Source organism: Argiope bruennichi, chromosome 3 (assembly GCF_947563725.1).
Source record: "Argiope bruennichi chromosome 3, qqArgBrue1.1, whole genome shotgun sequence".
NCBI classification, from domain to species: domain Eukaryota; kingdom Metazoa; phylum Arthropoda; class Arachnida; order Araneae; family Araneidae; genus Argiope; species Argiope bruennichi.
The window spans coordinates 46,427,547-46,453,238 of record NC_079153.1 but is presented as its reverse complement, the minus strand read 5'-3'; the positions used below and the strand labels follow the sequence as shown (position 1 = coordinate 46,453,238).

The window sequence follows — 25,692 nt, the reverse complement described above, 5'->3', positions numbered from 1 at the left end:
GAAAAAAGCCAATAGAGGAAATAAGGGTAAAGAAGAGGACTTTGAACTAATATATTCTGAAAAAGAAGAATAGTTTTGCTCTAGCTTGAGTAGATACAGACAGCTATTCTAACGATATACATATTATATTAACATCCCCTTATGAAGCAAAGCCAAGGTTAGTTTTGGATAGAAAAAAAAAATGTTAAACAATGGTCAGATGAAGAGAATGGCATCTAAGGTAGTATCCCCTCTGCCCCTTCCACGCCACATCAGAGGAAAGATTTTCATCTGCAATAGATTTAACACCAAATCACCTTACATAACATTTTTTCGGCAAAATCAAGTTTCGAAACGAAGACATTATAAACAATCTATTGCTGCCTCGCCTTTTCAAGTCTTATGAAGGAGAATGGGTTCAATATTTAATTTGCAAATTGTATGCGATTAACTACAATTCTGATGTAGACGGACTTTTTTTTAATGGTTAAATAATTTTAATTTAGTACTATTCACTATTTGATATAATTTATTATCACGATACCAAGTGATAAAAACTAATGTATTTTAATTAATATAATGGTAAAGAGAAAATATTTTAAATGTTGTTTTCATTGCTATAATTTACTCCGGATATGGGACAAGTTGTAACAATCGACAAGTTTTGAAAAAATGTTTTGGGTGATAAAATCGACAAAATGATTATATATTTTTTGATGCATATTATAAATGAATAACTATAAAAATGACTTGATTAAGGAATCGCAAATGCATTCAAAAATATAAACATTTAATATAAAATTTGTTACAAGTAGTCCTGCTTTCCTTTACTTCTAATTTATCATGCGATACCTTGGAAGTCGACATTTGAGCATTTTTATTCTCCTTTGGAAATGTGTAACACACGGACTTGCAAGACAAGTTATAAATACCAAGTTTCCTCATGGTGACTAAATAATTGGCTCATTTCTACATTTTTTAAAGTAAATTGAATTAAGAAGAAGTCAAAGCAATTAAGTTCAGAGAACAAAAACTGAGAAAACTTTTGTTTATAATTACACTGATAGCTTTTAATTAATTTACAAATGATGATTATTTTCATGTGTATTAACCTAGAATATACAAGACAAGGAATGAAAATCCTTTATTAACAAAATAAAATATATCACTTCCATTAAAATTTACAAAAATCAGAAGATGTAAAAAAAGGGGCATTGACTTCAGATTTATTCAAGTTGGAGGGATGATAAAATGTTTTTTTCTCGCTGCCTCGATTTTTCAAATAACGATGAGGGGCGAACAAATTATACTATGTCTTGAGCGCCTTTAACTTTGCTTCACCATTTTGCCACAGCCGTCATTGCTGATCACTTACTGAATCAAAATAAAACAAACACGTTGTTGAACCAGCATTCTTCTTCAAAACTTTCCCATATTCTCTAATAATAATGGTGCTATCCCTCTCATTAAAATTTAGGGCCTTGGGTAAGACCGAGAATGCTTTGCATGGCATTGGCGAACTATAGATATGAAATATTTATCTTTGGCTTGAATTTAGCCTTTTTATTTAATCGGTTGTGTAATCCTGGCATTTTTGAATTATGTTTGTCATAGAAAGATACACAGATGATAATTTTCCAAAAATGTGTTTTTAGAACTGTTGGAGGTCTAAAACGTGGTGATTCGTCAAAATCTCAGAGTTCGATTTTTTTGACGATTACTATACTTTCTCTATACTATGTATACGAGGAAATAAAAAGAGTAAGAAATATTGGAATACATTTTTTTTGTCCATCAGATGATGAAAATTACTGTGTATTTACTAATTCTTTGATCTTAAAAAAATGAGATTGTTAATCTTGTTGATACGCAAGATTAATACATAATCATAGGAGAAATGGACGTGATATAGGAGCAATAAAGAACTCAAGATCTATTTATTAATACGTTATTGAAATACTAAAATTTTTATTTTGTTTTATCCTCATATCTCTGATAACTTTTGTGTTTTTCATAGAAGAGTATTCATAAAATTGTAAGAATTTTGTTTTAAGAGAGTAAATCCTTCACTTAAAAAAATTACTCCTCCAATTTGAAGCTTTCATAATTTCGTTTTTAGTGAAAGTTTTCGTTCCAGTTCAAAACTTTACTCTTTTGACTGGTTAGAATTTTCAAAGAGTCCCCCCCCCCCCACACACTTATTGATTGGGTGTCATTGTTATTCACATTTCAAGGTGACAATACTCTGCACGTCTGGGTTCCATGAACTCATGTTTTCAGATACGCATCGTAAATAAAATTTACAGTCCACTTGTAAAAAGTTTATTTGTGAGTGTTTGTCACATCCTATTGTTAAAGAAAAATCGCCAAATGAATTACTAAGATAAAATCAAACATTTTATCCAAAAACTATCAAGCATAAAGTACATTTTTACCTTGACTTAGAACTGCTTGGAAAATATACAACGCTGTGTCTCGAAATTGAACCCTTCGCCTTTTTGGTGGTTTCAATGCGTTCCGTAGGAAAGTCATTAGAATCGATATAATCAGAATACATATTCCAATTAATAACCAAACCTGTACAGAAAATATATTTTACTCTCTAAAATAATAAAGGATTATTACTATGTGTAAAATATTTTCAATAAGAACAAGAACAAAAATAAGATTAGTCACGCATCAAAAATTTGTAACATTTTAATAAATTTTTAATTAATGTTTGGTAGCTTTAATTTTGTGTTTATTATCTCACACTATTCATTAAAAATATAATTTATTTGGGATAACTAGATTTCAATGGATTAATGAATAAATATTGTTATTAGTACAAAATGCAAATTATCGAAATTATGTAAATTTTACTCTAATATGCAAATGAGTGGGAATTTGACTTTAAACATATACTCGAGTTCTTTAGCTGATCAAAGCTTTGTATTTAATATTTGTTGCCATCCAAACTATTTAATGTTTCTATTGTTTATCTGGAATAATCCGAGCTTGACGAATGGAAGAATCAGGACATTGTAAATATTTGATATAATTAGCTCACTTTCTGTAAAATATATTTAGCGGATATATAGTATAAACTCAAACATGTTTCTAATACATTTAAATGTAACGGATATATTTGAAAAGAATTTAGTTTAAAACAGCTGCAATTGTGTAATCTTTTATTTGTATTGAAATTCCATATTTAAAACGAGAATTGTTTAACATCACAATTTATATAATTAATTTTATAGCTCTAAGAGGCTTAGAAATACATTTTTTGTCAGCGATGCAGCCGTTTGTACTTTCTTTATGCAGCTAAATTTTGTCGTCAATTATAATTTATGACTTAATAATGTTAACTTCAATGGAAGGAGGGCCTAACTGAGAAAGAAGGGACACCGTGATTGTCACTAAGGAGTTCAAAGTTGATTTTTATATGATATTTTTATATTATTATTTACTAGAGGAACTTGGTCTATTCGAAGTTGATGGAATCATAATAACCATTAAATTATTCAAAAATTTTAATTAAGAAAACCTGGATCTAAAAATGAGTGAACTAAGGAAAAGAGACAATTTTTTAAAACTGAAATTGGTAATAAAAGTTTTTATAGCAATTTTATTTAATGAATAAACAGTATTTCTAGATTATAAATTAATAGTAATATAAATTAATATTATAATTAAATTATTCACTATTTTAAAAAATAATAATTTTTATAAACAGTGTGTTTTAATGTGCATGTAATAATTCATTTGTTTTGTCACATAAAAAAAAACTATTCCAGTAAATGATTGAATATTGTACATATTAAAAATTCCTCTTTGGTTCGATTTCTAAAAGCATGTGAATGTCAAGAGGTAATTTAGATAATGTTGCCTTTAGTAAAAACAAACAAAAAATATGACTATAGAGCTAATCGATCAATATCGATCAATTTCTTATAATTATGTTTACCACTAAATTTCCAATGCTTAAGAAAATAATTTTGTTAGAAGAAAAAACAAGAAGAAACAACGCCAAAAAGTTGCATAGGCTTTATTACAACAAACTGAAATTTTTAAATCAGCAAGACTGATCTCCCAAACTGTATACACTCTAATAAATTTGATATATACATATACTCCCGTACATACTCTCATATTCTACTTTTGTATACGTATACAAAACGTATACTCTCTAATAATACACGATAGAACTCTTTACATGGCACTGGCGTATCAGAGTTACGAAATATTAACTTTTGGCTTGAATTTAGCATTTTTACTGAATTTATCGTGTAGTCCTTGGCGAATTATTTGGCGACTTATTCCTGGCATGCTTTAATAGTATCTAAAAACCGAATTTGTATTTTAGACACGTTTTTCTCTACCGATTAAAACAAAAATATGATACAAAGTTGCATTTGTAGTCACAAAATTACGTACCAAATTTGATATATTTAAGTTGTGGTGAAAGCTTACAAGCCAGTTAACAGCTATGCTACACGAGCAATTGCTTTTGTATTGTTGTCTTGGTATTCGGCTGCAAACCATAAGGTCCCAGGTTCTATCCTCGCTCATAACTGTCCCCTACAAAGTCATTGCGTTTTCGAGTTATCGTATTTATAAGTTTTTGAAAATACAGACCAATGGATGATCATCCCCAAGCTAGATTTCCTTCGAAAATTGGTAGGAGTCAGTACTGAGCATATTAAATCTGTGTACCAAATTTTATCGATCTAGCTCTCTTCGTTTTGTAGTTATCGTGCTAACTTATATTCGACCTTTCTCTAAACTAATTTCACTCAAAATTTAACAGAAATTTGCAAATTATTTTTTAAATCCGTATACCAAATTTCATCCGTCTATCTTAAAGCGTTTTTGAATTATCTTTGCTAGTCCGGAAGACAGACGGATGGACATTTCCCAAAAGTGTGGTTTTCGAAAATGTGGAGATTCGTCAAAATCTCGAGTTCAAATTTTTTGACGATTACTATACTTTCTCTACACTTCGTATACAAAAAAGTAAATCACTTTATGTTTCTTTTAAACTCATATAAATATCAATTTGATTCATGCTATTAAATAATAATTATTTTTTAGCTGAAAAAGAACACACTTTACCTGCAGAGTATACGGCCAAAATATTGCCCATGTTTTTGCTTTACGAGACGGTCTTTTAGCAACAAAAGTTATTCGATCGTATGCATATGGTGTACTAAAACGTACAGCCGTGTATCTGTTATACGTGACAGTCATGCCAGACATCGCGACATCTGCCTCCTGGAAAATAAAATAATATTTGCCGTAATTCTCATGATTATATACGAGTAAAAAAATTAGTTTGACTATGGTTTATCTTACGTTCATCACAAGCATTCTAATCATTCCAGTCCATTCTGTGCCATTAATATCTCCCCAACTGCCATCAGGAGATCTTAAGATTTCATACCTGAAAAAATTTCATATAAGTAACAATCTGATTAAAAATTCTAGATTAATCCAAAGAATCAATACTTATTCAAAGAAACGTTTTATGGAAACTACATTCTGAATAGTAGTTACATGAAATAATATGTTTTAAAGTTGACCTTCTCTTTATTTTTACAAGGAAAAAGTTTGTTAATTAATTGATTAGTCTAAATTTTTATTATGCTAAGAAAATAATAATTTTGATAGAACTTATATTTTTGAAATAAAACATTTTATCAACTAAGACATTATTTATTAGAGGAAAAATAGATTATCTTTTATTCGAATTTTGAGAATATGCTTTTTAAAGATGGCAAGAAAGGGAAAATAGATTAATACAACGAAGGTACAACTTGGTTGATTGAGTTGTGTTGTATTGTATTTTTTGACACAAGAGCCATATTTGACTAGGCTGGGTCAGAGAGGACTAAGTATTTTTTTAGGTAGATTCCTTTAGGAAAACTACATATTTAATGATTGGTATAGAGCCAATAAGCCGGGCCAGTTCTTAATTCTTACTTGTGATAGAAAAACCAACACTTGCCTATCGCGCCTTGCCAGTGGCCTCCTTAAATGTCTTTTCTTTTCTCAGGGTGAAAATTTTACCCTCTTTGCCCGAAATGCTGCCAACATCAGGCCTCTGCTGAACATATTCTAGACTGTTTAGGACTTCATTGGGGAGAAATTTATTCTTCTCCCTTCCTCGTTTTTGACTTTCTTCTTGTCAACGGATTTTTGGATTTGGTATGACTAAATCAGGTCATGGAGATTAGCAACAACAATAACATATTTAATGGTTCTCTTGACTAGACTAGGAAAAATTCTGGAGATATCGATCATGGTCCCTAGAACTCAAAATCACCCTCCGTTCAAAAGTTTATATGTATATATATTATTGATATATATGTATATAACTCTTTCCTCATGTTATCCTGTGAAGAAGATAACTGCAGTAATTTCGTTTGAGTTTTAACCGATTTGGAATATGTTGTTAGAAATTAGAAACCTCGAATGAGTTCGTAAATGGGTCATCTAGCTTAAAGAGGGTAGAAATGGTGGCGGTAAGGGGTTGAAATTTTCATTTCGCTCTAACTTCCTTAATATTGAAGATAGAAAAATAAATTAAATTAGCCAAATCAGTGCCTCATTGAGACAAATAACTTTGTATTTAAAGGTTTTCGATAATTGCAATATTTTAGCAGTTAGGGACTAAAAAGTGATTTTCATGCCCTAATTTTGCCTGAAGTTAAATTCATGAAATATTAATTTAGATGAAAAGGAATCTACCTTTACCTTTCAGCTTACAGAAAAGAAAATTTTTTTAAACGAAATTATTTCCAATCAAAAGAAAACGCATTTCTGTAGTTTACAATCTCTGCCGCATTCAATGTTCTCACTGAATTTGAATGAAATTATCAACACGCTAACCGATGGCCTCTTTTCTTTCAAGAGTAGGAGTTATTGTTGGGGTGGGGGGCAGGAATGCACTCTGCTCACCCAGCATATAGGCAATGATAATTTGAGCTAACATCAAGGGAAAGAGCTATGCATGCATTCACTGCATGCTATTACTTTGTACTGAACAAAATACAATAAATCAAATGTAGTTAATATAAATTTGAGCCGAGCTCGGATTTAAATATTGATCTATGTTCTGTGTAATAATAATGTATAAATCATCATGATGTGTTCTGTGTAAATCATATTTCCATCGAAAGAAATTTCAGCAATTAAGATTTTAAAGACATTTATTGGCAATGTGGTGTATGGAAACTTTCTACAAAAAATTATTATTCCATATGCGCTTGGTTGGAAATCCTCGAAGACAAGTTTATTGGTCCAATTTTCTGGTAAATTATTTGAGCGAAAATAAGCACTATAGTTTCTGCAGGAGGTCTAGTCTAATTGCTGAAAGATGTTCGGTGATAGGCGATGTCATATCAATAAAACAGTATCATTGCGGAACTGCAGATCTATCTTAACACGTTTCCTCTGCAATAAACTAGCGCGATTATCTTTATGACTCTCTGTAAATTCAGAAAAGGCAGAAAGGAAGTCACGTCTTTTAAAGGGAAACATCTGTATATTTACAGACTTAATAGATCCTCTCACCCTCTGAACATCTTGACGTTCGAATTAGTATCCAGTCTATTATTAAGTGTAATATTTCCATACATGCATAGTTGCAACAGTGCACGCTTTCATTTTTTTCTCTGTTTTTGTTAATACTGACAAATTTTGGTTAGACTTAAGTCTAATTTGAGTGGCCAATCTTTAATTTGTTATTAGATTCTTTCACCAAATTTGCAATTAGTTTTAATAGAGTTAAATTGTAATATTTGGCTGTCATTCTAGCGGTTGGCATTAAATTTTTCGAAATTGGTAATAAGATCATACACTGTCTTTAGGTCTAATTCGATTTTTTACCCTGATCTGTTGTTAATGTGCAATGTGTTACTTTCATAAATGCCTAGTTGTTCAAGTAGAATTTGCTTGACCATCACCTTAAATATAATATTTTCATATTCATTTCTAACACATTTTTACGATATCATTTAACATATAGCAAACGAATATAGTATTTGAACTAGTACTTTTTACCATATTCTAACAAATAATTTTAAGATTAAAGAATGAAATATAAAATACTAGTTGCAATATAATACAAAGGAATTCTTCTCCGAATTATAAACAAAGAGACGTATAACAACAAAACCAGCCCTGATATACAATTTGAGAAACTCTAATAAATTATTGAATGAATTTACTAGTATATCTTCTAAAATTTATTTGCATATTTTCACATTTTATATAATATTTGCGGTTTTCAATTTTTTCCCCCCAAAACGCTTAATTTTTTTTTCTGAATAAGAGCGTACGAATTACTACAAGAGTTTTATATCTTCGAGTCAATATTACACAAACATAGTCTTGAAACTTATTTCTATGGTAGAATTCGGTTATAACGGCGATCATAAAGCGCCAAGAAATAATTTCGCCAATTTGGCGATTTCAATTGTCAAATTATAAAGATGTGAATCGTTAAACACAAAAGTTCATTAATTAAACATTCATTAAGTAAAATGGCTTGATAAGCACAATAAAATATTTTCATAATAAATAATAATACACTTGAGTATGCTTTTATATTTTGGCGAAATTTTTTCTTGGCGCTTTTTGGTTACCGTTAAAACCGAATTGTATCATTTCCAACTGCAAAAAAAGGAATGGTAATATGCTGCATAGCTTATAGAAAAAAAAAAAAAATGTTATTAAACAGAGAAAAGGAATTTTCGACATCTTTAGTAAGTTTTAAAAGCCTAGGCATTAAGAAAGAAAACAAGACAATTTTTATAAACAGAAAAATATAATAGCAATGCGAGTTATACATTACGAGAAATTAAGTGTTTTGGCTAAAATGTTCAAAAGTTTGATATCTGATCCTTTTGGCACCGATGAGTTTTTCCCAATCCGGAAAAAAGGAAAATGTTTTTCCATGGCAACACGGATGTGCTTCATGGGTCGAATGGAGCAAGACTGAAACGAAATATTATTTGCAAAACCATCGTAAGGATTCCATTTGTTAACTGTTTCTAGCGCATTGCTTTCAGTATTGGGTACCTTAAAAGAAGAAAAAATATATTGGTAAAAATAAAAAAAAATCAATCTATAGATATTATAATTTTGTATAAACTGACTTATGATATTTACTTTTTAGATATGTTTGTCAGACGATTTTCTAAAAGCGATAAACAGAGGGAAGCCATTTGTAATATTTGGAAAAATTTATTGCTGTTACCTTTTTATTATAAACATAGAATCAAGTAAGGAACTTGCCTTAAGATTATAACATACTGAAAATTACGAAATATTTTATTAATATAAGAATTAACAACAGCGGCATCTATTCACCAAAATACTTTTTTCTATAAATTTCTTTCTTTTAAAAATTCGATTGATAAATGACTTTTTTTTGTAAACTGTATACAAAGCGAATTCTTGAGAACCAATCAACAACGCGACTTTTCTGTAAAACTTTTTTTTCCATTCAATTCGGTTATTAAAAACATGTGGTCAGCTCTTGGAGTGCTGGATCTTTCTTTAGATTAAGTTTATTAGTAAGTGAAGTCAGTTCAGCCAGTTTAGGAGTTGAAAACTATTTGGTGAACTGGAGACTGTATTCTCTACGTAGATCCTAACAGAAATTTCTTGGCACAGGTTGCGCAATTGGAAATAATGGAATCACCATGATTCCAGGTTTCCTTTCAAGAATTTTCAAATTTCATCAGCTTGATTCCACATGAATTCCATTCCAAATAAAATACAACCAAGGTTTCAGAAACAATTTGATGTAATTATAATGATAAAATTTGATTCATTAACAATTCAGAAACAATTTAATTTACTTAATAATATTTAATTATAATTGAATATGATTAAATATATTTGATCATGAGCAGTAATTTTTGTTTCCGCTATAAGATTTTCAGTCTTTTTCTTCTACAGAATAAATCTGGAAATGCTCCATACCCTCGCGCAATATTTTTTATGCGTTTATTTTAAGTTAAACTTAAATTTTTTATTTTCAGATTACTTATTTCCTTTAATTTTATTTATCCTATTTGAAAATTTTAAATCAAAAGCCTTATTAAAAAATAAAGTGAACAATTATACATTGCCATCCAGACTAAACTCCACCAGGGTAAAAGAATTTAAAACAAGCAGTTTTTCAAAACGCAATGTATAAAATTAGATTAAAAAATTAATATTTCATACTATCCAGTCTTTAATTTATGATTCATGATGATAAATGTTATGGTATCTTGAAGCAAATTTTTTCCTCAAATTCAAAACCGGTAACAACAATTTCTCAATGTTGTGCCCTGACAACCAACTTATGCAGCTGATACCGGTTTAATAGAAGAGATGGAATAAAAAAATTTAGTTCCATGTTACACCATTTACATAGAATCTATACTCATTCGATTAATTAGTGCATTGTCATCGAGAATTCACAAATGTTCAACTTTCAGATTTTCCAACACATTAAAAATGGAGTGAAAATTCGATTATAAAACTCATCTTTACAAACATGCCACAATTCAATAAAATAAAAGTATATAAAAAATAATCGATTTAAAATTGAGGTTTTGGAGATATGCGATTACTCTTTGAAAATATCTTCATCAGATTTAGAGGAAAGTCAGGATTCGAAAAAATTCGATCATTTTGATATTTCATTTTCTGAAGAATTCAAGAGCCACTTCTGCAGAATATAAACAAGTTATTATTAGAGGAAGTTCATTGGTTTTTGTAGTAGAAGGAAGAAAGTTCATTATTCCATTGATTTTGTGAGTGCTGATTTTTTTGTTCTGAGCCTGCGGTTTTGCTCATTAACTTTATTAGTGATTGTGCAATCTGTGTGCAGTTCTACATTTTGTAAGTTTTCTTATATACATAGTTTTATTAACTGCCGACTATTATTTTCTTTCAAGTCATTAATAATAATATGTCTGCATAGCTTGTATCCTAAATTTTGTAGAAAAAATAATGCTTGATATAGCGGATAAGTAAATGATTATATATTAGCTACTTTGAACAACTTTCGCTATTATGTTTATCCTTAATTAACAGATATTTCTCAGCGGTTTTATTAAATTTTTGAACTATGGTCTCTGTATGATATAAGCTTAAAATTTTCGATTCGCACTTCCACATTTAATGCTTTTGATATTTATGACCATTCAGATGAAATTTAGAAAACTATTTGGTCCGATAAGCGTTTTTATTTTCCAGATTGCAGTTTGAAAATTTGTGAGACTCATTTATATGTAATGTGCCTTACAGTACAAAGTTTAATTGCATATTTTGATGAGATGCAAGATCTGTCTGCCATACGATTGCCTTGGAACAAAAGATATAAGAATGTTATATAGTAATACAGAAATATGCGCAATTACCTGCAGATCCAAACTTCCTTTACTATTTAAAGATACAAATAAGATATGCAAACTCTTGATGGAAGGAAATATCTGAGGAGGAGATAGAGGGGTGGAATCATGAGGCGGGAGCAAAACAACCCATTTTATCCGGCAGGTGTTTATGAAATTCCTTATAAGTACCTGAGGAAAGCAAAACAAGATTTTGAAAGAATATTTAGTGTTAAAGAAAGAAAAAGCTTATAGCCATTCATTTAACAAATTCTTCAGAAAAAAATTCTAAAACAATAATAAAAAATATAAATAAATAATTTTAAGAACAGATTTTAAAAGAATCAGAGGAATTGGTATTCCTAAAACATTTTCATACTCAAATTAATTTTTAATCCTCGTCCCTCCTTCTTCCGCAAACAATTGTGACCCTTGCGTAAGAACGCGAATACTATGCATTGGAGAACGTTACAAAATCTAGGTCTCCAGACTTCTTAGTGAATTTATTTTTAAAATATGTATTTGGACTCCTTTTCCGACCAATTAACACCGTAATGTGCCACAGAACTACAACTGTAGTTCCCTGTCGCATTACGGTGATTACACAAGATCACATGCGAGGAAGTAAAAGCAGTTAATACGCGATTATTGTTGATTGTGTATCAAAACCTCTGTAAAATTATAAAAAAATGTGTCTTGTGACTTATGGCACTTTTTAAGCCAGCTGACAGTTATCTGTCAGCGATTTAAGCCGAGTGAGCATCCCTTGTTTTTTCAGTAGCGTCAACTAGGGTCAAGAGTATGATGTAGCTACGCACGCGCCACAACCCTTTTTACGGGGCGGACTTCATTTATGTATTTCATTCACTCATTCATAGATCGTAATTTAGACCTGAATCAGAGAATGGTCACCTCTGAACCAATACCTCCAGTGGTATTACTCTCGATACGGATGACTTTGTGGCAACTACAGATTTATACGTGCGCCAGCCATCACACACGGAGAGTCTTCGGCCGGCGGGGTTCGAGCTCACAACCTAAGGGATGCGAGTCAAACGCCCTACCAACCAGGCTGTCCGTCCTATTATAAAGAACTGTGAACTTATGAATACATATAACGAGCTGAAAGACTAGCAATCCCCTCTTTGAAATTTTAGGGATCTCATAACCATCTGAAAGGGGTGAACCTACTCAAAACCATCAATCATAGTTTGTCAACCACCGATGTAAGAATTTGCAATTATATCTTTGTGTGAAGAAAACTGCTCGCTTCCACAATGCCTTTCGAAAATCTATCAATAAATATTATTTGTATGCTACTTTAAAATTCATTTTTTTTAAATTTTTTATTATCATTAAATGTTTTATCAACATTTTAATGAGCTCTTAAATATAGCTTTTAAAGATTAGTCCGAATATGTATTAAAATGAAACCCATTTCATTGTTTCATCAAATCATTTAAATATATTATTTTCTCCTTTTTTGAAAATTAGGATTAACGAAGTTTGCTCCCTTTAATATATAAACTACAAAGAAGATTTTCACCTATTCCAATTTTTATAAAATAAACCTTTTAAAATTTGCTTTTCCAAAAGAAACTAATTAATTCAATAAGTTTCTAAAGTTTATATTTTGATTATTCAATAAAAGTGAATAATTAATTCTAAAAATGAAATGTTTTTTTCCCACCTTTTCAAATTGATCCTTTTTTATGATAAAATAATGGATATTTGTTTATATTTTGCTTTCTAATTACAGATTTAATTTCGCAGTTATTACAATTCAGTTCTTCTTAGAAATACTTCTTAGTTACTTTTATAAATTCTTCCGAGCTTTTTCTTATCAAAACAGTAGTTCTACTTTAGTTCTCTCAGATAGGGTAACCTATGTAAGTGTTAAAATCTTTAAACTCTTTAAAATCTTTAATCCTGTTTAAATCTTTCTTTCTCGCAATACACATACCAATAATATTCTTTTAAATTTTTTAATTCTTTTAAATTTTTAATAGCATTTTAAAAAATTGAAATTTATAAGAAAAATCAACAATTTTATACATGAGAAAATTTAAGTTACTTTCTATTTCTGTACGGTTAGCTCCAATTTGAAATAAAAAAATTATTTAGCATCCCTAGAACAAAAATATTTGTAGAATTCGGTATTTGTGATGTTTTTTCGACATCATATTTTTTTCAGGATATACTTTCGATTTATCTCGTGAAAGCTACAATGTTCATACTTTGAAATACTCTAGATATTCATTGTGTGCTATTTCTCTAGCAAACTATTAATAGCACGATTTATTGATCTGAACTATATTCATTTTAAGATCCGGCCATAATTCTGAAAGGCAAAAGACTGCTTTAAAATATTTTTTGTTAAAAATAATTACATCGAATAATCTTTCCTTACGAATTTTAAAAAGATTTTTAATAAGTTTTTGGTAATCATGATGTTTTCTGAATGTTTTACTGTTTTTAAGATATAATGTTTTCCATTTTTTTTAATTCAGAATAAATTGATGTTTTATCGGTGATTATGCTGATATGAGAGCTGTGAATATTTTTGTGATGTGTGACTCACTGTGTATTTTTTTTTATTTGTGTGCATTGTGCATTATCGTTTAGCTGTATTTTTTGTCATTCAGCACTATAACTGTATCTTTCTTCAGAGCTCATTTTCAAATAAATAAAAATACTTTTTTAATGGAAACTAATTCAAATTTTGCTTCTGAAACATTAAAATGTAATCAAACAAAATTATATATTTTTATTAAAAACTTTTAGTTACAAAATAATTCCTCGTAATAAAAATCGGATGGAATCGTTGCACGAAAAATTAAGATGAGCAATTAGATAGTCATATAAAATCAAATTATATAAAAGCATATTATAGAAAATTAAAAGAAATTGCTATTAATAAATGATTTTGTAAAAATAATTTTAAAAAAATTAAAATTATGAGTTTTATATAGATTACTAAAGAATAAAGCGCTGATAAAATTACTCTATAAAATCACATTCAAAATATGTTTTTAATTCTCATTTGACACTTTCCTTATTGTAGTGTTTTCGGAGCCTTTCACTTTAATGATCTGGTTGTAAGCTACATATTTTTGTTAAAAAAATTATTTTCTACATTATAGTATATTTGTAAAAGTATATCTATCAGAATTTATTTTCATTATTTCCTAGTACTAATTAATTTCTCAATTATTATATAACTATTATGATATTATTCAGTCAATTTTTACTCTACTGTCACATAATTATGATATTATTCAGTCAATTTTTACTCTACTGTCAAATAATTATGATATTATTCGGTCAATTTTTACTCTACTGTCAAATAATTATGATATTATTCGGTCAAATTTTACTCTACTGTCAAATAATTATGATATTATTCAGTCAAATTTTACTCTACTGTCAAATAATTATGATATTATTCAGTCAATTTTTACTCTACTGCCAAATTATTATGATATTATGTAATCAATTTTTACTCGACAGGCAAACTGCACCTCTTTTGTGAAATTTTGGAAAAAAAAAAACTGGTTTATTGAAACTTAAAAAAATATTAAAAAGTTTCCACTATTATCGGGAATACACGGCTATACAAAATTTAAAAACTGCATCAAGTAATGAGTGAATATCAATTGCAAAATATAGTCTTTAAAAACATGAAGCAAGTAAAGTTAGGCAGAAGCGTGTAAAAAAAGCAAATTTTACTTGATGAGGTGTCAAAAGGATGACAGGAATGCTCCCATGTTCTCGAATAACGTCGTGCAATGTATGCTTCGATTCTGAAGTTAAGCATATCACAGATACGTTTTGTTGGAATAGAAATTCTACAAGGGTTGGATCAATATCTGTTAAGGAAAGAAGAAAGTGAAATTTTTAAAAAACTATTTTCTGCCAAAAAATATGCATCATACAATAAATGAGTGAAGGTATTTGTATAATATTTCATAGTAATGATTATTTGCTCTTATATAAAAATTTATTTTAGCCTATTTTAATACTTCTTTAGATAATTTTAATAATTCGGAATTTTTTACCACTGGTGTTAGTACTATATGATGAATTGATTTTGATTAAGAAATAGCTCAGAAAAAAATTAAAGGATTTAGTTTTAAGGCTACTAGAATACAGTTGTGATATCTTAAACATATAAGAGATTCTTTAAAATTGTTTTTCATAATATTCTTCAGTGTTAATAATACAAAGCGCCTGATATTTGTAGTGTAACAACATTAGTAAAGCAGTTTGTAAAAGGTAGATATGCTTTATTTTAGCCCCCATATTATTTTGTCTTGGATTGTGCCTACATGAAAAATTTCTTATTAAACTTCTAAATGGCTCAAGAATGGTCCAAAGGCTCCAAAGGTGTATTCCTTAATAAAAATGCAATTTTTAAAATTCAGGAAAATTTTCAAATCAATGATTTCTTGTACAAAAGATTATCTCAGTAATTGACATGCTTTGATTTTATTTAGTTTTTGTTTTCTGATGTTTACCACAGACTTCGGTCTCTTTTGTTATGGATACTTTCGTTTGCACTTGGTATCTCTCAATTTCTTAAAGTTGAATTAAGTGTGCGCATTCTACTTTTGGGAAAAGTTTTCTTTATTATTATTTCATTATTTTTCCTGTTTATTTATGAAAATTTATTCATTACTAGAAGCCTTTGGCAACCAGCCGGTTAGCCAATCTTATTGTTCGTTAAAATTTTAATAATTAAATATTTTATGCAATTCCTACTTTAATAGCTTCTTCATCAAAATATTTTAAAACTTCAAATTTTGATAGGCATATAATTCACTCATAATATTATAAACGCCTTCAGTCATAACGTAATATGTATCTCTTTAACTTTCTGTTGGCTCCCATAGAATTTATACTTTAAATTAAAGTGGAAAGGATTAATCTGCAATTAATATAATAATATTTTTTACTGAAACAAAGTATTTTTTTTTTGTAATATGGTTATTGAAAACAGTCACTGAGCGTTTAAACTTTATGGGCACTAAAGAATATCTTTCTTAATTTATATAATATTTCAAAAATTTGCCAACAAAATTTTCTCAGATTCATCATGAGCAGATCGATTCATTAACAATGTTTAATTTTAAATGCATCAAACACTAAAAAAAAAAAAAAAAAAAAAAAAAAAAACGAATCGTTTGAAATCATCGGTTGAAAAAAGGTTAAAAAAAACTACTTAAAAGACGATGGTCTTAAAACTATAAGCATATACAAAAAATATACAACTAACATAAATACACTTTAATTACAAAAGCATGCAACTAATCTAAAAATAATTTAAATCGTCCATTGATATTGGTTGTCATGTCAACAATCAGAACACAATGCGCATGAGTGAATTTACAACGCTAGTTACGGTAACACACATGCGTGAGTTTTTCTAAGCCAGTTGGGGTAACACTATGCAGATTAGAAATTTTTATTTCCTTTATTCTGTTTTATTTTAATTCAAAAGTACTTCAGAATGAATCCGAAAGATCGATTAATTAACAATGTTTAATTTTAAATGCATCAAACATTACGAAAATAAACAGAATCGTTTGAAATAATCAGCCGAAAAATCTTAAGCCTAGCCTCATTACTGTTGGGAAAAAAAAAACAACAACTGAACTCTTACTCATTTTGCGGTAGGGAAAATGAATATTTTTTTGTCAAGAAAGTTAGCTTTTAATTAATAATTGAAATTCTAATTAAAAATTCAAAAAAAGGGTTACCAGGTGCACATTCCCGACCTCTAAGGTATACATGTACCAAATTTGGTAGCTGTAAGTCAAATGGTCTTTTCTGTGGAGCGCCAACACACACACACACACACACACACACACACACACACACACACACACACACACACACACACATTGAACTTTATATATAAGTATAGATGTTTTTTTAAAGAAAGCGAAGAAGGGAAAAAAATTATTCTAAAAAATTGGGTAAAGCAGATGTTCTGTCTTAGAAACTTCTTTTCCCTTTCCAGCTGTGTTGCCATAGAAACCGGCGCACAGCTGTTTACACGTTTATGTTTATCTATTCAGATTTTATAATATCTAATATATATCAGTGTGTTCGTGTTCGTCAATAAATGTTAATTTTTTTAATAACATGATTAACGAAAACAGAGTCATTGAGCATTTAAACCTTATGGGAACTAAAAAATATCTTTCTTAATTTATGTAATATCTCAAGAATTTGTTGACCAGCCGGTTCGCCAATCTTAATGTTCGTTAAAATTTTTATATTTAAATATTTTATGCAATTCCTACTTTAATAGCTTCTTCATCAAAATATTTTAAAACTTCAAATTTTGATTGTCATATAATTCATTCATAATATTATAAAAGCCTTCAGTCATAACGTAATATGTATCTCTCTCATTTTCTGTTAGCACCCGTAGAATTTGTGCTTTAAATTAAAGTGGAAAGAATTAATCTGCAATTAATATAATAATATTTTTTTACTGAAACAAAGCAGTTTTTTATAATCTGATTAATAAAAATAGAGTCACTCAGCGTTTAAACTTTATGGGCACTAAAGAATATCTTTTTTAATTTACGTAATATCTCAAGAATTTGTCAACAAAATTTTCTTAGATTCATCATGAGCAGATCGATTAATTAACAATGTTTAACTTTAAATGCATCAAACACTAAGAAAATGAAACGAATCGTTTAAAATAGACGGTTGAAAACAGGTTTTAAAAAAACTACTTAAAAAACGATGCACTTAAAACTATAGGCATATACAAAAAATATATAACTAACATAAATACATTTTAATTACAAAAGCATACAACGAGCCTAAAAAAAATTTAAATCCAGTCCGCATCCGTTGATAATAATTGTCAACACAATGCGGAATTCAGAACTCAATGCGCATGCGTGAATTTTCAATGCCAGTTACGTAACGCAAATGCGTGATTTTTTTTCTACGCTAGTTGGGGTAACGCTATGCGGATTAGAAATTTTTAATTTCCTTTATTCTGTTTTATTTTAATTCAAAAGTACTTCAGAATGAATCTGAAGGATCGATTCATTAACAATGTTTAATTTTAAATGCATCAAACATTAAGAAAATAAACAGAATCGTTTGAAATAATCCGCCGAAAAATGTTAACCCTAGCCTCATTACTGTTGAAAAAAAAAAAAAAAAACTGAAGCCTTACTCATTTGGCGGTGGCAAAAATGGAAGATTTTTTTGGTGGGAAAGTTAGTTTTTAATTAATAATTAAAATTTCAAAAAAGGGACCCCAGGTGCACATTCCCGGCCTCTACGGTATACATGTACCAAATTTGATAGCTGTATGTCAAATGACCTGGCCTGTAGAGCGCCAACACACACACACACACATTGAGCTTTATTTTAAGTATAGATTTCTTTCTATTATTATGTATATTTACTTATTCCTTATTTCTATTTATTATTTGTACTATTTACTTCTATATTATTTGTTTAATTGTATTCATATTATTGGTATTTTTGTGCACCTTTGATATTTTTCTTGAATAATTTAATTTAATGTATTTTATGTTTACTTTCCTTTCTAAGTGGGCGAAATATGCATTTCTCGAAGATTTTTTTTTCGCCAGCTCGTGACAATATTTTTTAGTTAAAATGGAATGGGAAATAAAAAAATAGCTAAGAATCAAATATTTAATTTTTTTTTTTACGTTCATAATGTTTTAAAAGTGTAGAAAACGCCCTTCAAATGTTATTTAATTCTTATTTATAAGATTTAATTATTATTTAAGTCATTAAATTAATTTCCTTTACTTAATTAAATAAAACTTTAAAAATGAATAATAAAAGGAAGAAATCGAAATTATCTTAGTAATATTTTTTTCATGAATTGACCTTTTTCATGGTGTCCAATCAGAACAACCCAGCGCCAATGCAGAAGATCTGTCACCAGCTCGGACACAAAATAGCGAAGCAGTGTATTCAAAGACTCATTGGGTAGGCAGCAAGCTGTTGAAAAATGAAATGTCATCTATTAAATAATTTGTTTTTAATTTCGTCCTAAGTCAAATTCTAAGACGGTCAAGTCAGCCCAGACGGATTAAGGCTAATAAAGGGCTGATAGAGAAAAAAAAAATTAATTTAAATATATTTAAAATAAATTATACTATTAAAATAAATCTGTTTAAAGACAAAACTTCAAAAATCTCCAGGTATTTAGATTATAACCCAAAAAATCATAAGTCAAAACATCATTACCTATACATCAAATTAAAACGTTGATATTTGTTTAAAATACAGCTATCAAAATTATCTAAAAACGTCGTTAAATTAATTTCCTGAAAAAACTGTACAGTAATTATTGACTTGTTTTGAAACGTAGGCTCTGGATTGTAATATTATTACGAAGCATACAAAGTTTTGTAATCGTCAAAAAAAAAAAAAAAAAAAAAAAAAAATCAAACTTGGGATTTTGACATATATCCACTTTGAAGGTCTCTTCGAATCTGAAAAAGAAAAGCATTTGTGGCATTATGTCTGTCTGTCTATCCAAAATTGAACATGATGCCAATTCAAACAATTCATCAATGCTAATCTTCAATATATTAAATGTTATTATGAACAAACATCCATAGTATCCACGATGATTTTTGAAACAAATTTTCCAGACAGCACAGAGAAAGAATTATAATCTTGAAAATAAATTCTGACGAAACATCAGACTTCGGATCTTCCTGATTTCAAACACACGATAACTCAAAAATGTTTTTAGTTTAAGGTAGTTTAGTACATAAAATTTGGTACACTGATTTAACATTTGTAGATACTTATAAAATTTGGAACCAAATCATCGAGGGGTTGATCATCTGTTTGTCTGTACTTTCACAAGCAGATAAACGCGATAACTTAGAAATGCAATGACTAAAATAAATAAATGAAATTTAGTGTGTCATTTTATGACTACAATTATAGTTCTGTGCTAAATTTTGGTTTTTATCGGTTATTAAAAATAGCACCTACAAACAAATTCGATTTTTGGATACTATTATCTGCATGTTAGAGATTAATAGTCAAAAAATCACCAAAGGTCACAGTAGAGACTCAGTAAAAATGCTAAATTCATGCTAAAGATCAAAATTTAGTAACTATTGTTCATTAATGCCATGTAAGATGTTCGTGGTTTTATTTAAGTCTACAGTTTTATGTAGCTGAAGAAGGATAATGCATTCACTAGACAGCATGCGAGAAATGTTTGGGGAGACCTGTCCACTGGCAGTGTCAAATTTTTTGAAAATCCCTTTTTCTTTGTTGTGAGACACGCACGAGTCCTGGACTACGTTCTATGTACATCCATCAATTTTATGATTGATCATAAGAAATTATTCATTTTTCAGCTTCCATTGCACTCTTAAACTATTAACAAAAAATCAGATCTTCCTAGAATTTTGTTTCGTCTTTTTCTTGAAGAATTGGAAATGCAATAAAGTATTTGTCAGTTAAATAAAAATATTTAACAGTTTTTGAGCTGATAATAGCAATGATTATTCTTCAAAGCCTTCAAGTGTTTTTTTGAAATGGCTAAAAAACTAATTTGGATCCCTTCTTGTTTTTGTAATAAAAAACACTGACTGTAAAGACTGCTGTACATTTTCAACTCCATACAAATATGTTTGCGATTGCTAAATGAATTAGCATCATTAGTATGGAGATAATCCATTTACTTATGTTTCTATTAAGTAAGGGCTCTCTGACAAAATTTAAATCTGCAAGTCAATGTAATTGGTTGAAGCAAAAGTAGGGCCATATACCTTGATATTAAATACAATAAAATACCTGGTAAAACTTTAAAGAGCTATAAACTATAATAAGGCTCTTCCTCTTCTATTGTGTGATCATAGCCCCAAATCGCAGATCTGCAGTTAAAATTATTAATAAAATTAGACTCCCTAAACTCCCCAAGCATTATTAACATTGATGGGAAGTATACTACAGATATTTATAATCATGTAGCTATTATTATTACTGAATTGCTATTAGTATGAGTGTATTGCTATTAGTACTGAATTTATTGTATTAAATTTAAAATATGACTTCCGGCTTCTATTGATAATAACAAGGAAAAACCCTTTAGTTAAATGCAAATTTTTAGGATCTGAAATCCGTTTTAAAGAGGTTTCTACTGATTATTTGATGCTCCAAAATGGTAAGAAATTTTAGATTCAATAGATTCTAGTTCCTTGCCGTTTTAAAGGCCTTTGAGTGTACTTCTAAATTATGGTACACTTTAATTTGTATTTTTCACAAGATTTTCATTCTAATAGGTTCTTTTTTATCACATTTTTTTGTTTAATATAGCATTTACTTTCTTTGCTGTAATTAGTTTCTTAATTGATTTTAAACCTGTGTTTACATTACAACCTCCATTCTGGCACTTCAAGAAGCTACAGTTTCTTTCACTTCTAGAGTTTCTTGCAAGCTTTCTTTTTCATTTTGTAACATATAACAATCCTGAGTTTATTTTGATTTTCACAAATTTTTGCAGGGGGCCCTATTTTCAGGCAAGATTGGCATTGATTTATTTTTAACAAAATCTATGCAATTGTTAGGATCTGAAGCCTAAGTCTAGCTATACATACTATAGCTATACTATACATTTAGCCTCTTACTATACATACTATAGCTATACTATACATTTAGCCTCCTACTATACATACTATAGCTATACTATACATTTAGCCTCTTACTATACATACTATAGCTATACTATACATTTAGCCTCTTACTATACATACTTCACCATTACCCTACATAATTAAGACAGAAATTTCAATTAAAAGTACCTAATGATTATATTTTATTTTTCGCGAGAATTTTGAAGTTTCTTTGGCTCATTTTTTGCATCTGTTTGGAAGCATTTTTTTTTTCTTGCAGCCTCGTCAATAATCACTCCAATCCTCTTTCTATTTAATTTGTATAAATGATGGGTCTTAGATGGTAGAATTAAGTCTGTCAAATTCGCTTCATTCTCCAACAATTACTTCACCACTTTGAATTGTTTTCGTTAGTTGACTTAATTTTAACTCACCCTTAAAAAAACGAAACCATCCCGATTTGAACCTTTGCATTTTTTAAGAACTATTATAATCACCTTGCGATTATTCAAATACTTCATATCTTCTGTATATTTAATATTTTATTAGCAAAATTCCTTGCGATTCATTGTTTTTGATAAAAAAAATACAGAGGTTTCTGAAACTTATTTGCTAAGATTTTGGTTATATATGCCGCTTTTTTAATCTCACCCAGAATTTGTTCATTACCTTTCTAGGTTTTCAGTGCTGCCACCTCCCTCAGTATTTTCTCTCCTTATTTTACAATCTTAAGCTCATTCTTAGATTGTTTCTGTGACATCCAAATATTTTAAATTAAATGTTTCTACTCTTCTGTCAGTCTTTCTCGGTTCTCACAATCACTGTTGTCATTGTTGACAATGAATTTCTTCAGATCGAAAATTTGTAATCTGGCCCTAATTAAATATAAGTAAATTTCCTTTAAAAAACTCACAAAGATTTCTATATTTTTCTTAGTTCATTCTGTGTTTCTTTACCGTACAATTCTTATAGTTGATTAATTCTTCAAAGTAAGACCCCATATGGCCCAAACTGTTTTTGAATACCTTACTAAGTCTTTAAAAATATGATTTTTCGACTTTTTTTCTACTGTCCGGCAATTGCCTTAGGCTTTTTATGGATGAGGCATTCCAGCCCTTAATTCTTTTACTATTATGGGCATCTGAGGTGAATGAATCAGCACTCAATCAAAGGCCTTCAAATTCCTAAACCCAAATGAGAAGTGTAAGTGAATAGGCTCCAGGGAGGACAAAATTATTCTTACAAGCAGATAAAAAGATGCACTAAAATTTTGTTTAGAAGCTTAAAGTAGCACTCAATACACTAAAAAAAAGTTAAAGCAAATTAAAAATCCCATTCATTAAGCATAAGAAGATCAAGATTAAACAGAACAGTTAAAAAATGAACACATAAAGATTCTGAAATAACACTAATCCTGAATTAAATTATTAAAAAGGGAACTCGCTCAGAATTTCATAAGCACATTGTAGACCAAGAAATAAAATATCGAATATTCGTAAGATCTACAATTGAAGTTATTAACCAAAATCCACAATTATTAAAAAAGATTTTAAATTTTGTTAAAAACATTAAAAAATGATACGGAGAAAACAACAGAGACCTTTAAGACACATATAGTTGGCATTAGTTTAATCTGACATTCCACAGGAATATCTTGAATTAATCCAACTAGCATCCAACAATATAATATAATAGAATAAAAGAAAAGCTTTAAAATTCATAAAATTGGAGAAAGGATGTTAAAAACTGTCATGTAAATAAATGTCAAACTGTAAAAGGGCCAGTTCAGAGAAGGAGAATATTCCAGAGGCATTGAAATATTAATTAAAATGAAAGCATTCAATTGAATGAGAATCGTTGTTCTTCCTATTTGCATTGAAAGCCTTCGAACCATTCCCCAAAAATGTGTATGAACAATGGGAAATAGAAGTCTACCAATGGACAATCGTTTAAAACAGAGGTCCTTTAAAACCCTTTGTCAGCTCAAGATGTTTTTCAATATTATGGACCAAATATTTACAAATTTTACTTACTTGTAGCTTAAATGGGCCTTCACAAAATATATGAATTTCCCAATCATCTTGATTTAAATAGCGTCATTTAGCCATCACATGAATTAGGCATCAAGAGTTAAACGCGCCATTCAGAGCATTTACAATAAGTTGCATTCTTGTAAGAATTTACCTATTAGGTAGTTGAATCTATTTAATAAAAATTTCTAATACATCAGCGAGAATGCTTTATCTACGTCTCTCTCCAATTCTCTTTCTCACATAGTAAGTACTCCATGTTTTATATTTAGCCTCATAGTATAGTGAAAAGAAATAATTTATTTCTTTCCTAAAGCGGTTTGTGCCAAAATATATAAATTCGCAATTTTGTCCTCAAAATTTTATATACATACTATCATGTATTTTACTTGTTGCATTTTTGAATTATGTTCGTAAAAGCACGTGCAAATAAATATGTAGTCAGTCTACTTACAAAAGATTTTATTCAAAAATAAATACAAATCTAAAATTTTGAAATAAAAACTATGCAATAAAAATTGTTTTAGTTTATTTTGTGTTTTTGAATTACTTTCATGTCTGTATAAAGAGATTGGCAGACAATCAGCCAATAGTCTAATAGATTCGGTAAAAAAAAATCTTTAAATCTAAACTTTTTACAAAAAAAAAAAAATCATCTATTTAATTTGCAGATTTTTTAGATCTCATTTTCATTTGTATACAGATAAATAGACCAGAATAACTTCCTTCGTTGGATTTGGTCAATAAATTGATAAAAATTTGCAGTTTCCATGCTTGGACCTAATTTTCACAGTCTATAAAAAAAATAGTTTCGTTCGCTATTGTACTAATAGGACAGACATAGAGATATAAATTAATTCAATTTAAGCAGCGTGCATACATCAGTACTTTTATCAGTTTTCGCTATCAGTTTTCAATGTTTTTTTTGGTGTTGTGGTAAAGGCGATGATTCTTTGTAGTTGACAACGAAATAACACGATCATTTTATGTTGTACAAATGATGATAATATCGTTGTTTATATTTTGTTATGCATTTTTATATATTATAACTTCTACCTGGAACTTTAAATTTCTGTATATTAAAGAATGCCCTGTTTTGGTGGAAGCCCCTTTTTTATTATTTTTATTATTAAAAAGATAAATAAAAATATAGTTTATATTTTAAGAATACACAAAACAGTTAAACAATATATATAACTTTTTTTTAAAAATCTATATAGATTCAACTTTTAAAGTAATATAAAGGAAGTTGTTCCATTGAAATTTCAGAATTCTAAGTCATAATTAAAATGTATAGGAATGAAAAATCTGTAAATGAAATTTTGATAATCTTGGCATAGTTATCCTGTAAATAAAATTTTGCATAATTTTTTGTGATATGATTAAAAAAATCATTTAATATTTGATATCTTTTAAATACGAATCTAGTTTTGATGTTTCTAGAATCCTAATATTTAGTAATGATCACATTAAATAGTTTTATTTACAATATCTTTATTTTTTTAACGTTCGTCTCTAATTTAAAGACCTTCAATTTAAGGAATATTATGAGAATTTAATAGTTTTAGGATTATAAGAAGTATAATCGCAAGTGTATGAATTACATCAAGTAAGATGAAAATTTTTTTCCGATTTAAAAAATTAGTTTTGAAACAA

At 28.9% G+C, this 25,692-nt stretch overlaps 1 protein-coding gene across 1 annotated transcript in view; it reads right to left on the bottom strand.

Annotated features, from left to right (window-relative positions):
- LOC129963151 (glutamate receptor ionotropic, delta-1-like) overlaps nucleotides 1-25,692 on the bottom strand; it is a 36,543-nt gene that overhangs the window by 8,804 nt on the left and 2,047 nt on the right. The window contains exons 2-8 of the mRNA XM_056077260.1: nucleotides 19,251-19,364; nucleotides 15,084-15,223; nucleotides 11,385-11,546; nucleotides 8,819-9,045; nucleotides 5,317-5,404; nucleotides 5,077-5,235; nucleotides 2,415-2,556 (exon numbers count right to left, since the gene is read on the bottom strand). Coding sequence (XP_055933235.1) covers nucleotides 2,415-2,556; nucleotides 5,077-5,235; nucleotides 5,317-5,404; nucleotides 8,819-9,045; nucleotides 11,385-11,546; nucleotides 15,084-15,223; nucleotides 19,251-19,364 — 1,032 coding nt within the window. The remainder of the gene's footprint in view (nucleotides 1-2,414; nucleotides 2,557-5,076; nucleotides 5,236-5,316; nucleotides 5,405-8,818; nucleotides 9,046-11,384; nucleotides 11,547-15,083; nucleotides 15,224-19,250; nucleotides 19,365-25,692) is intronic.